Below are 16,714 nucleotides of genomic sequence, written 5' to 3'. Positions count from 1 at the left end.
TTGTAAAAAGATCTGACAATGACCTACATAAATGCGACCCGCTGATACCCTGTATATGCATATGGAGGCACCGTACAAAGCCAGCAATAGAAAAAAGTTCAACTAATTAGCGCAAGTGACTTTTGAACGTTCTCGTCGCAGGTTTATTTCTCTTACTCGGTCTTTTATTTCAATTGAACGGCAACATGGAGCGTGAAAAGTGCCGCAACAACAGCAAAAGGCGGCAGAGCAATGTAGAAATGTTTACCATACAACAGTGTAGAAATAATAATAAAAACAATTAACACATTTTTCCCCGCCGCCTAACCAGTTTTCATTTCGGTGGCAAAGACGATTTATTCATTTTATTCGGAGACAGCAAAAAATGTAGATCGGCACTAACTACACATAATGTAGTACGAGTCTCCATCTTTATCTCTCTCCAGCTAAAGCACATGAACGTACATATCAAATACACCCGAGTTCACGAAATCGAATACCTCTCTGCATACTCAAATCACCATCCTATTGCTGCATAAAATGTACAATTTTGAATTTTTCACAACTAATTTGAATTTAGATGAGGCCCAATGAATTTATAACCTAAAATGCCTATTATTTTGGCCCAGACTGTGGCCAGAGTGTTTGCTGTCTTTAATCTTTTTGAATTGAAAGAAATCTCGACGCGACTGGGAGGCTCTGCGTTTTTGTGCCGGCGTCGATTTTTTAGTTCGAAAACGTATGCGGCGCGGTGAAGACAAAGGAATTGATTTTCAATAAATCGAAAAAAATGTAACAGAATGTATTTACATGTTACATTTTGAAAATACAGAAAGCTGGTTATTCCAATATTCCAATAATCAAATTTTTTTCTTTTTTTTTTTTGTGTGTGTGTGCAACAAATGAGCGAGTAAGAGAGCAAAGAGCCGCCAATAAATGGCAAATATGTGATAGGTGATAATCTGTGTTTAGGCCTCCCTCTCTCGCTCTCTCTCCCTGACTTTCCACCCCACCCTTTCGCTTTCCGAAGGGCAGACGGTAAATATTAGGCGGCTCTTATCAGAAACTGCTGATAAGCTTTGATAGCAGGTTTCGCTCTCTCCTGCGCTCTCAAACTAATTTTCCCATTCGCGAACAGCTGTTGGAGGCAACGGCAACAACAAACCAGGAACAAAGCTCACAAGCCGCTGTAAAGGATACAAAGTGGACAATTTTGGAGTCCTGCAAAGGAATACAAGTATTTGGCATAAAGTTGGCATAATTCAAAGGCAGTCCGAGTTGCAGAAATGGGAAAAGATCGACTGCCCGAGCTTTTGCAGGTAAGAAAATATTAGAAACGTGGGTGGTTGGAGGTTGGGATGAGGTAACTGCTAATTAGTTTGAAGCACAGTGGTTTGGCAGCACTCGAAACCGCAACACGAATAAAATGTACCCAACAAGATGATTTGAAATGCATTTGGTATTTGCAAGGAAAAAGAATCCACTCTTCGCGGTAAAAAGTAATCATTATAAAAGTTTTTTTTGCGGCACATTTAAACACTTTCTGACCAAGGTGCTGCCACCTTCTTTACAATTGGCCCAATCTCTCACATTTCTGTTGGCGCTTTTGGCACTATTTCGACTTGTGAGCCAAGGGGATTCGGTGGGTGTTCGCTATGCCATTTATCAGATCGGCCAGAGATAACGAAGGTAATGTGGCCACACATCACACTTGCGGGGCAACCCCGCGATTCCGCCGCCAAACTTTTAGCACCAGGTGAATTTCAGTACCGAAGTCATTTTTATTGTTCATTTACACCGCGCCAGATTGTGAACACACAAACGTAAATAAACGCAACCAAAGTTGTTAGTTTCAATTTAGTTTTTTCTCAGTTTTTCCCTGCAGTTGGACCGCATGGACCTATTTTATTTATTTATTTTTTTTTCTTATTTTTGCTGTACTAATTCCAGCGCTCATTGAGCACGAACTCGTCGAACTCGTCGTCGAACGGTTCACTGCTTTTGAACGTGTACAGTGGAACCACGGAGTTCATCACTAGCAACACCGGCGGTAACAACAATAGCTACAGTATCGTTAGCCAAAACTCTCACAGCTGCATCAACAACAACAGCAGCAGCGAACCCAAGGATCGGTCCAGTGCAAAGATGGCGCAGTATGGCTCGAATGTGGACGACATACTCAACCCGGTGAGTTTAAGGATCGAAGTGGATGCGAAACACAACCTCTTATAAGTTCTTAACATTCTTGAGTATTGAAATAGTTAATAGCAAAAACTTTAAATCCTATGATAGCTATCTTAAAAGTTATTAATACTTAACGAAGCAAGAACATACAACACAAAGCAGCTAAACGTTTCCCCTCAATGGAAATAAAAGATCAGAGAGCAGGAGAAAGAGGAAACCTTTTTTTCTTTTTTAAGGTTTACCCACACTTGTGTGCACTTATGAATCAGCTGTATTACTCAATCGCTGCCGGCGTAGCGCGAAAACTCGTGATAAGTCCAGAAAAAAAACCTTTTCTCATTAACAACGTTTTTTATTGTGGTTAAGAGAGCGGATGAAGAGAAGGAGAGTAGTCGCAATGTAAACAACGGGAGAAACTCTAGCAAAAAGCAAAACAAGCACTGATTCCTCCTCTGGAAGGAAATTTACTATGTAATGGAAGTGAATATACGATTTTAATGGAATTTTACGGTATCCTTTTTTTAGTACACGGAGATTCGCCAACAACTCGCACAGATAGCCGCCAACTTGGAGGCGATGAACCGCATGGCCCAAACCGTCAATCTGCGAACTTTCAACGGTAAGAATTTGAATCTAAAGTTGTGAATACTTCCACTGCATCACGGTCCAAATCCAATTCGCAGAGAACGAGATGGATGAGCTTCACAACAAAAACCTGAGGCTGGGCAATCAGCTAATGACGCGATTCAACGACTTCAAGGCGAATCTGCCGGCGGAAAACGATTACAGCTTGGAGGCAAGGATGAAAAGAACCCTTTTCTATGGCCTCCACCAGACTTTCATCAATCTGTGGCACAAAAACGAACTATTCCTGCAGAACTACGAGACCAAGGTCAAAAAGAATCTGAGACTGCATACAAAAATCAGTAAGTGTGATACAAAATGGACGAGTCTGATTGCACACTTCGCAACTTTTAAATTATTTTGTTTAAGAACTTCGTTACCATCTACTTTTCAGTTAATTCTGAGGCCAGCGAACAAGAAATCGAGTTACTCATCGAGAACAAGACAACCAAACTCTTTGTGGATAATGTGAGTAAAGAAAGAAAGAATGATACAAACAACCAAGTCTTCTGTCTGATATGATTCCTTATCAATTTCGATTATATTGAAGGATTCATAAAAATATATTTTTAATATGTTTGGCATTTAGTATGTAGTGTAAATGGCATTTAATACAATCTAGTAGAATTCAACTCACCTCGATGTTATATTCATTTATTTGACTTTATCTACACTTCGCGAGACGATCATTTTTATATTGCTTTTAATAAAGCTTTACACAGAAAAAAAATGAAAATAAAAGCACTGAAGCTCATTTGGTGTAACACCCACACACTTACATACATACATACATACATACATATGTATGTATGTTGGTATTTTGCTAAAACGCAAAATTATAAGGAAATTTGGAAAAACCACTAAACGCTTCGCATCACAACGCCGGTAACCGCATTTATCCAAATAATCACACTTTTCGCCATCTAAACAACGCTGAATTCAATTAACCTAATTTCGCATCGTGCAGTTAAAAAACACGTGCGCATTTCGATGCTCGCGAATAAGAAGGAAAGAGGAAGTTTTCAAAAGGGAACGAACAAGGACCAACGGTAAATCAAACTCATATGCACTCTCACTGTTTCACGCTGTTGTCTTGACATCATGTTCTGCAATACAGATCACCACATACACATATGTATGTACATAGATTAATTATATTGGCTGTATAGTTATGCTATACATTTTTATATTGAATGGGCCATAGGCTATAGAATATATTTTCAAACACGATGGTTCACCATAAAAAATATAAAAAAAAGAAGTGGAAGCTTATATAGCGCAACACACACATTAACATACACATACATACATATGTAAGTGCGGATTTTAGGGCGCACATTCTATACACACAAACATTTTTCGCGCGCGATTGAAAACGCAAAATTACCGCGAACTTAGAAAGAAAAGCGCGCCAATGCTTCGTATCACAATGCCGATACTCACATTTACATCTAGACAATGCTAAATACAATAAACCTTATTTCGCGACGCACAATTAAAAATCACGTGCGTAGTTCGATGTCGCTGAGAAAAAGGGAAAAGATAGACTTGCAGAGAAAACGATCAAGGACCAACGGTAAATCAATAAAAGAAGCTCTTTACCCGCCTTTGCTAACATTCTCTGTTAATTAACCTTCATTTTAACACAAAATATAAAGATCAAAAGGTATTTTTTGCAAATAATAAATAATACATTCAAGCATTGCTTAGGCTTTATATTAACAATTTTTGTATTTTTAGTTTCTGCAGGAAACGGAGAAGGAGCGGCAGACACTGCGCGAAATGATGGACCGATTCAACGAGCTGCGCCGCCTGGAGAAGTCCATCGAGGAGGTCCACGCCCTGTTCATGCGCATCCAGACCCTGGTGATGGAGCAGAGCGAGGTGATCCAGCGTGTGGAGTTCCACGCCCAGCAGGCCACGCTCCACGTGGACAAGGGCGCCGACGAGCTGGACCAAGCGGAGCAGCACCAGAAAAAGGCGCGCAAGGTGGGCACACTGCGAATCCCCGAGAGCGTTGGGTTCTAAAAGGCATTTTCCCTTGTATTTGCAGAAAAAGATAATGCTCATCGTGATACTCGCAGCCGTGTTGTTAGTATTACTCCTTGTTGGTATTTATTTGTGATGCACGCGAGACACTTTTTTTTTGGCCTAATTTTAAAATTTACACGTAAGAAAATAAACTTTAAAACCTCAAGAAGAAACTTTGCAATTAATCAACAGGTAAACGAAATCAATAAAAGCTCATGCTATTGAGAGCATGCTCTATTCTGAGTCCCTTTAAATTATTAGTTGCCTGTTTCGTGTGGATTTTGTATATTATTATTAAATTTAAAATGTAAATAAACTAACGGTCAGTACAAAGGGTACGCATTTAGCTGGAAAGCAGCCAGGAAACGAAATCTGCGGCTAGAACTAGCCATTGTCGGCTGTAAAACAGCCGGGCGGGCATCGCTGCGAGTAAACAAAACAACTTAACAGCAACCACTTCGCGCCTAACAGCACACACTGCACTGTTAATAGAACACTGTTGTCCAACATCAACATCCCTGGCGTCTCGTTAATAAGTTTTTTATATAGTCGTTTAGCACCGATTTCCCATGTCTGATTTGTAGGTGAGTGCACGTAGGAGCTTAGGAAAGCCTTCGAGATCACATCTGGTCGGCAGTGGATTAGCCAGGGCGCGCGGTTCGGCGACAATAACAAGCAATCGGACGGTTCGGCGCCATTTTCCCACTTTTCCCGGAAGACTACGCAGTTTAATTGATATTGGCATTGATAATCCCGTCTAGGAGGCAAGCGGATGTGGATTGTCCAACATGGAGGAACTGTGCAAGCAGCCGCCGCCCCCGCCACCGCTGCCGCCGCCGCCGTCGTCGCCGTCCGTGGCCATTGAGGATCCGCTACCAAATGGCAAGGGAGGAGGAGCAGTAGTTGTGCCGTCGATAGCTAAGCTGCCCGAGGAGGAGCTCCTCGGCTCGGTGACCATGCACAATTGTCCCGGAACGCGGGCCAGTGCCCGGGTCATACAGAAGATGAAGCAGGACCAGACGCGCCCGATGACACCGCCGCCCAGTGAACGGGAGCCGAACAAAAAGGAGGAGAAGGCCGCCCAAAAGACGCCCAGCCAGCTGAAGACGGGCAGCGGGAAGACCACCTGGACGAATGTGGAGCGCAACTGCTTCTTCGACGCCCTCAACGAGTTCGGCAAGGACTTCGAGGCGGTGGCCAACTGCATCAACGCCAAGCTGAAGCGCCGCAACGCCAACAGCGACTATAGTTTCAAAACCAAGGACCAAGTTCGCCAGCACTACTACCAGACCTATCACAAGATCTGCAAATATGTGCGCTTCTCGGAGGGTAAGAAGAAGGGTCAAATTGGATACGGCATGTCCCAAAATGTTGAATTAGCAAGCTATTGGCAAAATAATGCGTAAATAAGGTCTCAGTTCGCTTGTCTTGGTTTCCGGGAAAAATTGATTTTCGGCGCCAAAAACTTCGTGCCGCGTGCTTTGAATTTCTGCGAATCGGTCAATTCCCAGAATGTAACCAGCCATTTTGCCATTGGCCTTGTTCCTTTCGAATTGCTAGACATTTTGTAACTTCAATCAATCGTTTTAGAACTGAAAAAGCCCGCCCAGGAGTTGTACACGCTGATCAACTACGGCGAGATGCGGCGCAAGCTGCAGTTCCTCACGGAGAAGCACTTCATGAAGCTGAAGCAACTGGTCTACCAGGGCCAGATCACCGTGCGCTGCAAGGGCAAGAACATCCGCATTAAGACGCCATCGTGCAAGGCGCTCCGGCGGCTAAATCAATTGGATGGTGAGTGCGCTTCCATTCGAAATGTGTGCCCAATAATATCCAATGGCAAACCGTAGACTCTCTGGAGGATATCCGGCTGCCCAGCAAGGTGGAGGTGCTGGTGACTCCCGCCAATATGGAGGCCTTCGGTCGCGTCCAGTCCCTGGCGCAGAACCCGCGCGGCAGGATCATAGTTCCGCTGCACAAGAAACTAATCAGCTTCATCAAGACGTTCGAGTACAAATGGCGCAGCGCCAATCAGCGTTTGCACGAGGAGAAGAGTGCGATCTTTCCCAGCAGCCTGCCATCCACTGCGACCAACAACAATAACAACAACAATGAAACGGAACCAATGCAGCCGTCGGTTGCATCCCTGGATCTCTCAATGTGCTTCCAGCCCCGGCCGGGAGTGGCCATCCACCGACCTTTGCTCAGCATCACCGCCTACCTAAGCAGCATCAGCATATGCTTGACGGCATACGAGGAGCGCATGGGCTTCAAAGTGCGCAGCGAGACCTTGGGCAACTTGGCCGGCATGCCGGTGGCGGCTAGCAAGCGACTACGGACGGAAAGCGGCTCCGAGAAGCGTTCGCCGGAGACAAAGAAACCAAAACCGAGTGCCAGCCCGCCGCTGGAGAAGAGTTTAGACGATGGGCCCTTGGAGGGCAATCTGATGAAGATGGAGAACAGCAGTGGTGATGAGCTGGGCGAGGAGATTCATGAGTTTCTGGGCGACATATTGGAGGCCATGCCGCATCCGCAAGCAGTCACTATTCCAGCACTTTCGACCACCACTGGTGATACCACAACTGTTGCTGTTGCGCTCGAAACGTCGCACGATCCTGTACTGCAGGCTTATCCAGCCAGCGCTGATATATCTCATGCCATGGTGACCTCTGTTATACAAACTACCTGTGCTGCAGCTCCTGCTCCTTCCACTCTTGTATCTGGTTCTTTGACGGCTCCATCCGTAGCCCGCTCCAAACGCAAAGAAGCTAAGGAGGCGGCGGCCGCGGCACAGGCTCGAAATTTTAAGCCCCTGCTCAGCGACGACATACTCAAGAGAATCCGCAAAGGCTGGACGCAGGCGAATGCGGCGGATATAACCATAGGTGATCTGTACGTGGTCTTTGGCCAGGACTCCAAGCTGGAGCTGGAGTATTATTGGTGCGAGGTGGACAGTTCGACGGCCATGGCATCGAGCATACTAACAATCAACACGGTGGCGCCCAGCTCCTCGTCGGTGGCCACCCAAACCGGCACTTCCGCCTCGAACGCCATCCAAACAAGTGCATCTTCCAACTGCTACGTCAGTGCAACGAGCACCTCGAGCACTTCGCTGCCCTACAATCCCAACGACTGTGATAGCGTGGAACGCGTCAGGGCCGTCACCACATCGTCGGTGAGCAACAAGCTGAAGCACCTGCTGCTCGTGGCCAATCTCAGCGAGCGCGTGCGCAAGCGCCAGTGCAACTGCGGCCACACGTGCGATCGCAAGCGGGACCTGATGACCAAGGCGCAGCAGCTGGCGGAGGCGACGGCCACCGGCGTGGTTGATGGCAATTTCCGCACGCCGATGCTGCCGGTGCGGCGGCCGATATCCAACATCGATCCTGTGCGCCAGCTCTCAGCGGTAAGTGGTCTTTTCCATTGGCGTTACCCAAATGCCCATTCATTTGCATTCATTGCGTGCGTTCCAGCTCACACGGCAAAAGATCAATCGTCAGGTGCTTGTGCAGCGCCGCCTCCTGCCCCCCACATCCGTTGGCGATCGTCCGTACGATCTGCTGAGTGTGCGTCAACTCCACAGCGGCCTTTTCGAGCCGATTGATCGCGTGGATGGCACCAGTTCCGGTGGCATCAGCTCCTCCGGCTCGAAACCCGATTCCAGCATGGGTGCCACGGCCGCTTCGCAGGATCAAGAGCCAGGGGATCAGCGGGCGTTGGACTTCCTCAACGACGAAGCCACGCAGGCCAGCAATCGAGACATGCCCAACCTGGACATTTGCGTGGCCACCAGCAGGACGGACGTCAGCGGTTCCCTGAACGAGGCGGTCCAAGACGAGAGCACAAGTAGGAGCATCAGCACGGTTTCGCTTTTCATTCTTTTATAAATCTTATATTATCTTCTCCGCACAGATCAAAGCTTCTTCCACGGCAGCATGAGTCCGATGCACTTGCTCAGGGATTCAACATCCAACGCACGCTGGCTGGAGGACAATATCAACGACTTCTCGTTGACGTCGCTGCTGGGGCATCTGGATGAGATTGATGCCACCAGGGATATACTGGTAAGCCAGACCGCATGCATTCATTGCGGACACTCATTGTCTAACCCAATCCGCAGGATCCGTCGTCGAGCATGTCGATAATCAGCGAGAGCAGCGTGGACTTTCGGCACAAGTTCCAGGAAATCGCCGCCCTGCTGCAGCAGCAGGAGAAGGATTAGCAGTGGCCACTGCGGCAATCCGGTCGTGTCCTCTTTGTTTGTGTACCCAAGTCGTCCGGATCTTGAGATGAGAGCCAAGCAAGATGGGTATCCGTCCAAGCTGGACGATGGAAAGGAAAGCCACGTGTGCCTCCAAGCCTCATGTCCCACTGATATTACTCATTACTCATCCCACCCACGTTATACCCACTAACATTTATGTTTTTACGCGACTCTTTGTGATCTATACTCATTTTATGTATGCCAAGTATTAGCAAGCACTCACATTGTCTGAACATATATATTTATTTATACATTAACTTTATGTATCACGCGGCAGCGTAACGCGTAGCTCCCATCTCACACTTTTAAATCCCAGCCCCACTTTGTTTGTTACCCGCTCGCACACTCGTTCCGCACTACTCTAATTGGTTTCTAGCGCGTAAGGTGAATCCAGCATAGTAGCTTAGTTTAAGGCCCCCACACCCAAACCCTCACCAACCCCAATCCCAATCCCCAACACAATCGAAACTTCCATATGTATAGAGATTCTCCCGCCTCCACCTGATAAACTAAAGCTCATTAAATCAAATCGAAAGGATCGTCAGAAGACTCGAAATGTTTGTTGACCATATATAGCTTATATGTATGTATGAAACGCTTTATTTTCGGTGGGAACACAACAAATGTTATCCTAAGGCGTACATATACAACAATAGTAACACTTGGAACTTGTTATTGTGCGAAAGAAAGTACCGAAAATAAAAGCGAAATGAACTAAAACTAAATGTCGTGACTTGTGTACAGATTCAGGTCTCCTCATGCTCGTCCTGCTCCTCCAGTTGGACAACCACTGGACGCTCGGCCCGCCTCCGCTGCCTGCCCGCCTTGTGCGACTGGCGGTGGATGCCGAGTGAGATGCGGCGCTTGAAGGACTTGCCGCACTGCTCACAGCCGAATGGTCGCTCGCTGCTGTGGACGAGCATGTGGCGGTTGAGCTCGGACCTGCTGCCGAAGCTGCGCTCCTGGCACACCGGACACGGGTGGGGCTTCTCCTGGCTGTGGCAGCGCTTGTGGGCAGTCAGGTTGCTCGAGAAGCGGAAGCGGCGGCCGCAGATGTCGCAGCCGTGCGGCATCTCGCCCGTGTGGGTGAGCATGTGCTTCTTTTGGCCCGACTTCTGGGTCAGCCTCTTGCCGCAGATGGTGCACGGGAATGGCTTGATTCCGCTGTGGATTAGAAGGTGTGTGCGCAGCGAGGATGCCTGCCGGAAGACCTTGAAGCAGGTGGGGCACCTATTCGGATTGTTTCGATCGTGCAGCGTGACATGGCCGTCGTGGGCGTTTCGCGTCTTAAAGGACTCTCCGCAGATCGAGCAAACGTAGGGCGTGGCCGTGCCATGTAGCTGCATGTGGTACTTGAAGGAGTTGTTGGTGCTTAGTTGCTTGCCGCAGATCTGAGGAAGAGAGAGTTCATGACCTTCGGCTTTGAGTTATCTGCGAGCTGCGATGACCACTTACTTGACACTTTAGGCAGGGATTGAGTGGTTTCCACAGCCGGCTCCTACTGGGAAAAGTTCTCTGCGCCGCAGAAGGCTGCGCTGTTTTCTCCACAATCTCGTAGAGATCTTCGCCAGCATTGGCCTGCAAAACGGGCTCTACTTGGAGGCATTCTTCAATGCAGTCGACGTTGCCATCTTGGCGAACGGGATGCGGGCTATGTAGCGTCATGTGGTACTGAAAGGTCCGCTTGCTGTGCAGTTGTTTGCCGCAAATCTGCCGAGGATGGGAAACTATTGTATTGCTTACTTATAACTCGGTTAGGCACTCACGGAACATTGCAGCGACGGCTTGGATCTTCCTAACCTGCTCCTACGTTGCTCCGTATCCGAATCGTCGACAATCTCGCAGATATCGTCATCTGCTTTGGCAACCAAGTAGATCTCTTTAAATGTGTGACTCTGTTGTTCCTCGTTGTTCTCCCTGCCTGGAAAGTCTGCGTGCTGTTCCAGTGCATTATCCAGCCTCTCCTCCTGCCCTTCCACCCGGCTCTCCTCCTCATCTGATTCTACGACCACGAGTTCCTCCTCATTTCGTACCGTTTCTGCTGGATGCTCAGTCACTTCCTGGTCATCGAGCACGAGTACAAAGTCCTCCGGAATCTCGGGTGACAGCCTAGGCCTAGTATTCACCGCGCTGATCCTTTTGCTGCGGCAAAAGTCCGCATGGCTCTGCCGCAGAATTCTGTCCATGCGGTGGACACTCCGCTTGAACTCCAGCGAGAGTTGCAACTTGGCCACGCAGCCCGGGCAGATGTGGTGGGGGAGGAAGAGCTCCGCCTCTAGGATCTCCAGACCGCTGCAGTAGCTTAAAATGCTGGCCAGCGTCGCAAGTTTGCCGGAAATTGGATTGTCGAGCGGTTTGAAGAGCGACAGGCAGAGCGGCGATGCTTTGTGGCACACGCGGCACAAGGCATCCATGGGGAACGGCCGGCGTGGAGCGGGGCTGGACGGCGGCGACATGGCTGTCCTGGTTTGAAATCCGCAGTAGATAACTTACGTTCAAATAAATAGCTTAATTTAGCGTCCCGAACAGTGTTGCCAAAGTCCAGCTGATGCGTTAGTGGTGGCACTTAAAATAGCTAGCCAGGCACAGCAGCTTGGAAATGGCCAGAGGCACAGTGGCTTGGAGGTTGGCTAAAGGTTGTATATTTCCATATTATTTTTAAGACTTTAATATAAAATTATCTTAATACCATGATTATTCAGATTGCCGAAGGCAACATACATACGCAGTTATTTTCAAAAAATCCCGCCAGATCTGGCTGGAAAACCGACGATTCACAGCTGCTGAGAGCCACGTGCTAAATGTACTAACGCCTGGTGCCGTCTGGCAGTGGACAGTATATAAAATCCCTAACGCCAACGCCGTGCCGGTGGGAAGTTGAAATTTTTGTTGGAATTTTTTATAAGAGAAAAGTCGCTGCCATCCGAGCAGGACTCGTGAACGGCTCTAGGACTCGACATCGGGAAGGAAGGGTGAAGCATGAGCATGAGCATGGCACCGGCCACCGTCCTCCAGATGTTGCGCGGCCTTAGCACGCCGCGCCTTCTCACCCAAATCCACCAGCACCGCGCATTGGGTAATCACTATCACCACTACCACCAACACTACCAGCACCAGCACCACCTCCTCCGCCACCAGCAGCAGTACCTCCGACTATTCACTTGCACAGCACTGCCAGCGGCTGCTCCGGCGCACTTCCCGATCCTGCACACAGCGCGTGGCTACAGCAGCACAACCAGTAAGTGATTCGCGGTAAAGACCTCCAAGTCCTAAACATCCATCCTTGGCCACTTTCGTTTCGCAGAGCAGGAAGCTGGAGCCACTGCAGCCAATGATGCGCCCGAGGCCGCACCGAATGCCCCGCTGCTGGCCAAACTCTTTCCTCAGACCTCGCCGGAGGCGGACAGCAACGCCGAGCAGGAGCGCCAGAAGCGCGAGGAGGAGGAGGCCAAGGAGAACGAGCGCGCCTGGAAGCGCATGAAGCTGGGGTAAGCTGACGGCCATTCAATGCCTAAGAGTACTATAACAATACTTCCTGCTGCAGCTTTGCAATATTCGGAGGCAGCGCCGTGGCTGCTGGATTTTGGGCCGTCTACGAGTTCGGCAAGCCCGAGGTGGACCTCAACGGGCAGACCATCGAGGACGAGTTCACACACAAGCCGCTGGTGCAGCAGTATCTTCAGCGGATGTGGAAGAGCATCCACTACTATCAGCGCATGATCCAGGAGCCGTCGCGGGCCAAGCTGCTGCCCGATCCGCTCAAGCCGCCGTACGTGCAGCCGCGCTACACGCTTGTGCTGGAGATGAAGGACGTGCTGGTGCATCCGGACTGGACTTACCAAACTGGCTGGCGCTTCAAGAAGCGTCCCGGCGTCGACCACTTCCTGGCCGAGTGCGCCAAGGACTTTGAAATTGTCGTCTTCACCGCCGAACAGGGCATGACCGTGTTTCCCATCCTGGACGCCCTCGATCCCAACGGCTACATTATGTACCGCCTGGTCAGGGATGCCACGCACTTTGTGGACGGCCATCATGTGAAGAACCTGGACAACCTTAACCGCGACCTCAAGAAGGCAAGTCATGCACAGCGTATTTTCTATTGCAATGATCTAGAAAGAAGGGAGTATTTTAGGTGATTGTTGTGGACTGGGATGCGAATGCCACCAAGATGCATCCGGACAACACATTCGGCTTAGCCCGCTGGCATGGCAACGACGATGATGGCCAGCTGCTGGACCTCATCGCCTTCCTAAAGAGTAAGTTGCGCCACAAGTGACACTGAAAGCTAAACACTGACGCTTGCAATTCGCTACAGTTATTGCGCAGAACAACGTGGAGGACGTGCGCGAGGTGCTCCACTACTACCGCCAGTTCGACGATCCCATCAACCAGTTCCGGGAGAACCAGCGCAAGCTGGCCGAGCAAATGCTGGAGGCGGAACGCATCGAGCAGTCCAAGACCAAGCCCATGGTCAAGCAGTGGTCGCGCAACATTCTCGGCCGCTAGGAGGCTGGCCATCCCGCACAACCCGTTCCATACGCATACCTTAACCTTCCGCCTGCCCCGGAGCAACAAACACGCCCTGCAGCAGCACACTGGCCATATTTTTCGTCGACCTTTAGATTAGTAGTGGGAAGCAGAAGCAAAAACAGTAGCAGACAGCAGACAGCAGGAAGCAGGATTGGGAGGCACGCTCTGTCTTTTGCTCCTTTGGGAAAAGACGAGGCGCATATTTTTGTTTTATTGAATAACTAAACTTGCTTGTTTTTGTTTTTTGGCAATTTAATCGTAATACTATTATTATAAACAGACGACTTAACCGTGAAACCAAAAACAAGACACCCATGTGTTTCGTTACGAAAGTGGAGAGCTTGCCGTGCTTACTTTTTATGTATGTGTCGGCGCATACTTTTGTAAGCTGGTGGATGTGCTAGAATATTTCACAGGAATAATAATTCTATCAGTTCGGGGAAATCATTGGTATGTCATCATATTGTATTGCGTGTTAGAATATTCCAGAAGTACAGTAATTTCATCATTTCGGGGAAATCATTGTTGCATACTGCGTTGCTATTGGTCGGCTGTATTTTTGCAGCTTTGGCATCTCCCGTTACAGCGCGCGGCGGCAGCGTGTGGTCGCTGTCGCCGAGTGTGGTTCGAAGGATAGCACGGAGAAGAAGTGAGTGACACAAATTAATTGTGTGTAGATCTTCGGTGCGTTCGAAACTCGCTGCGCGAAATGAATAATAATAATTGTGCTCCGACATCAGAAGTGGGATCTGGCTCGCTGCCTAACACCATAGATGGGCCGTGGCGCGTTTTAATGGAAATGCAAAATAAAAACTTGATCGAACTTGTTAAAGCAATACAATCAACGGCATCCGAATCAACAAACAAAAATACTGTGGTGTTACCTAAATTCAACGCGGACCTTGATGGCGCAGACGCAACGGCGTGGTGCTCTACGGCAAATATCATCTTGGCGAGACATTTTCAACAACGTTTGACTCTGGAGCGGAATGTTCTTTAATTAAACAAAAGCTAAGTAGCAAATTAGTTGGTAAAAGAATTAACAATGTAGTGATGTTAAAAGGTATTGGCAATGGTAGTATTTGTAGCACATTGCAGATACTTAGTAACGTAATAATTAACAATCATTGTATTGAAATATTGTTTCATGTCTTGGATGACATATATTTGAAAAACGACATAATTATTGGTCGTGAAGTATTGTTTCCAGAATTTAATGTTATAATATCACCTGGTAAATTTGAAATTGTCAGAGCAAAAACTATAAACTATTGTTCTAATGATGAGAAATTTTCTGAGTTAAATACTGATCTTGTTGGTGAAGACAGAGATAAACTAAAAAGCTTAGTGGAAAAATACTCAAAATCTTTTATTACCGGAATTCCATTGACCAGAGTTAGCTCGGGGGAAATGAAAATTAAATTAGTTGACCCAAAAAGAACTGTTCAAAGACGACCATATAGACTTAGCCCAAATGAAAGGGAATTAGTGCGAGACAAAATTAATGAATTATTAGAGTGTAACATTATAAAACCAAGCTGTTCACCTTTTGCAAGTCCCATAATGTTAGTCAACAAAAAGGACGGCTCTCATCGTTTGTGTGTTGATTATAGAGAATTAAATTCTAATACGGTATCAGACAGATACCCCTTGCCCCTTATATCAGACCAAATAGCGAAATATTTTTCATGTCTGGACATGGCAAGTGGATACTATCAAATTCCATTACACCCAGATTCAGTAGAGTGTACAGCTTTTGTCACCCCAGATGGACAATATGAATTCTTGGCAATGCCGTTTGGGCTCAGAAATGCTCCATCTGTTTTCCAGCGTACAGTGATGCAAGCTCTCGGAGACCTTGCAAATAAATTTGTAGTCGTTTATATGGACGATGTAATGGTGGTCTTATTTACAATCATTTACATTTGATTTACAATATAGGGAAGGCAAACGAATGGCGCATGTTGACTTCTTTTCAAGAAATGTGCCTTCAGCTGATTTGAGTATTACAACTCCCAAAGTTCTTGAAAAACGAATTAATTTGGCTGAAATATCAAGTAATTGGCTTTTGGCTGAACAGCGTCAAGATATCGAAATAGTAAATATTGTAAATAAATTGAAAGACAATTCCCTGGCTGAGGACGTTGCAAAAACTTATGAGTTAAGAGGAGGAATATTATATCGAAAAATTCAGCGAAATGGTAGAACTCGGATGTTATCAATTGTTCCCAAGGTATTTAGATGGTCTGTTATAAACCAAATTCATGAGTCAATCATGCACTTGGGATGGGAGAAGACGTTAGACAAGGCCTATGACTATTACTGGTTCGATAACATGTCTAAATATATTCGAAAATTCGTTGAAAACTGCATTACGTGTAAAATGTCAAAGACCTCCTCGGGCAAAATTCAAGCTAGCCTTCATCCAATACCAAAAGTAAATATCCCTTGGCACACTGTTCACATCGACATAACTGGAAAGTTAAGCGGCAAGTCTGATCAGAAAGAGTATATCATCGTTCAAGTGGATGCCTTTACTAAATTTGTTTATTTAACTCACACGCATAAAATTGACGCAGAGAATTGCGTAAGTGCAGTGACGTCGGCTATATCTCTGTTTGGAGTACCAAATCGCATTATTGCAGATCAGGGTAGGTGTTTTGCCAGCAGTAGATTTAGTGATTTCTGTGAGCAACAGAAAATAAATTTGCACTTGATTGCGACTGGTGCAAGTAGAGCAAATGGTCAAGTAGAACGCATTATGAGCACCTTAAAAAACTTACTAACCGCAGTCGAGACTAGCAGTCGCTCTTGGCAAGACGCATTAGGTGAGGTTCAGTTAGCATTAAACTGTACTGTTAGTCGAGTGACAAAGGCAAGCCCTTTAGAATTGTTTATTGGCAAAGTTGCTCGGCCGTTGGGGTTGGTTCCACCTTGCGATGAGGTAGATGAGGTTGATCTAGAAGAAGTAAGAGCACGTGCAGTTCAGAGTATTTCAGCTGCAGCAGCATATAACAAGGCGCAATTTGATAAAAACAAAGCTAAAGTTGATAGATGTGAAGTCGGAGATTTTGTATTGTTAAAGAATGAGGAGAGGCATCA

At 47.1% G+C, this 16,714-nt stretch overlaps 4 protein-coding genes across 6 annotated transcripts; 3 read left to right on the top strand and 1 right to left on the bottom strand.

Annotated features, from left to right (window-relative positions):
* The first annotated feature begins 610 nt into the window (after positions 1-610).
* Positions 611-4,983, top strand: LOC6616195 (syntaxin-4). 3 transcript variants are annotated; one of them, XM_032725812.1, is made up of 8 exons: positions 623-1,017; positions 1,118-1,298; positions 1,930-2,166; positions 2,689-2,782; positions 2,847-3,089; positions 3,182-3,255; positions 4,528-4,776; positions 4,841-4,983. In XM_032725812.1, exons 2-8 carry the CDS (start codon positions 1,266-1,268, stop codon positions 4,910-4,912), a joined length of 1,002 nt encoding a protein of 333 aa, XP_032581703.1. In that variant the 5' UTR covers positions 623-1,017; positions 1,118-1,265; the 3' UTR covers positions 4,913-4,983. The 3 variants fall into 3 exon arrangements, with proteins under 3 accessions (XP_032581704.1, XP_032581703.1, XP_002040560.1); XM_002040524.2 differs by having other exon boundaries at positions 623-1,298; XM_032725813.1 differs by lacking the exons at positions 4,528-4,776; positions 4,841-4,983 and having other exon boundaries at positions 611-1,298; positions 3,157-3,248.
* A 319-nt stretch (positions 4,984-5,302) lies between these two features.
* LOC6616194 (protein cramped) lies at positions 5,303-9,802 on the top strand. Its single transcript, XM_002040523.2, has 7 exons — positions 5,303-5,402; positions 5,580-6,147; positions 6,409-6,612; positions 6,669-8,224; positions 8,292-8,664; positions 8,731-8,882; positions 8,939-9,802. Exons 2-7 carry the CDS (start codon positions 5,607-5,609, stop codon positions 9,038-9,040), a joined length of 2,928 nt encoding a protein of 975 aa, XP_002040559.1. The 5' UTR covers positions 5,303-5,402; positions 5,580-5,606; the 3' UTR covers positions 9,041-9,802.
* Positions 9,660-11,613, bottom strand: LOC6616193 (zinc finger protein 28 homolog). The gene is made up of 3 exons (XM_002040522.2): positions 10,849-11,613; positions 10,538-10,792; positions 9,660-10,473 (listed from the first exon to the last, which is right to left on the bottom strand). Exons 1-3 carry the CDS (start codon positions 11,536-11,538, stop codon positions 9,829-9,831), a joined length of 1,590 nt encoding a protein of 529 aa, XP_002040558.1. The 5' UTR covers positions 11,539-11,613; the 3' UTR covers positions 9,660-9,828.
* Positions 11,614-11,930: 317 nt separating this feature from the next.
* Positions 11,931-13,979, top strand: LOC6616192 (mitochondrial import inner membrane translocase subunit TIM50-C). The gene is made up of 5 exons (XM_032725672.1): positions 11,931-12,320; positions 12,387-12,570; positions 12,627-13,155; positions 13,215-13,338; positions 13,398-13,979. The coding sequence occupies exons 1-5, from the start codon at positions 12,062-12,064 to the stop codon at positions 13,586-13,588; spliced, it is 1,287 nt and encodes a 428-aa protein (XP_032581563.1). The 5' UTR covers positions 11,931-12,061; the 3' UTR covers positions 13,589-13,979.
* Positions 13,980-16,714: the final 2,735 nt, after the last annotated feature.

Source organism: Drosophila sechellia, chromosome X (assembly GCF_004382195.2).
Source record: "Drosophila sechellia strain sech25 chromosome X, ASM438219v1, whole genome shotgun sequence".
Taxonomy (NCBI): domain Eukaryota; kingdom Metazoa; phylum Arthropoda; class Insecta; order Diptera; family Drosophilidae; genus Drosophila; species Drosophila sechellia.
The sequence above is the reverse complement of the archived record's forward strand: the minus strand, read 5'-3'. Positions and strand labels throughout refer to the sequence as shown.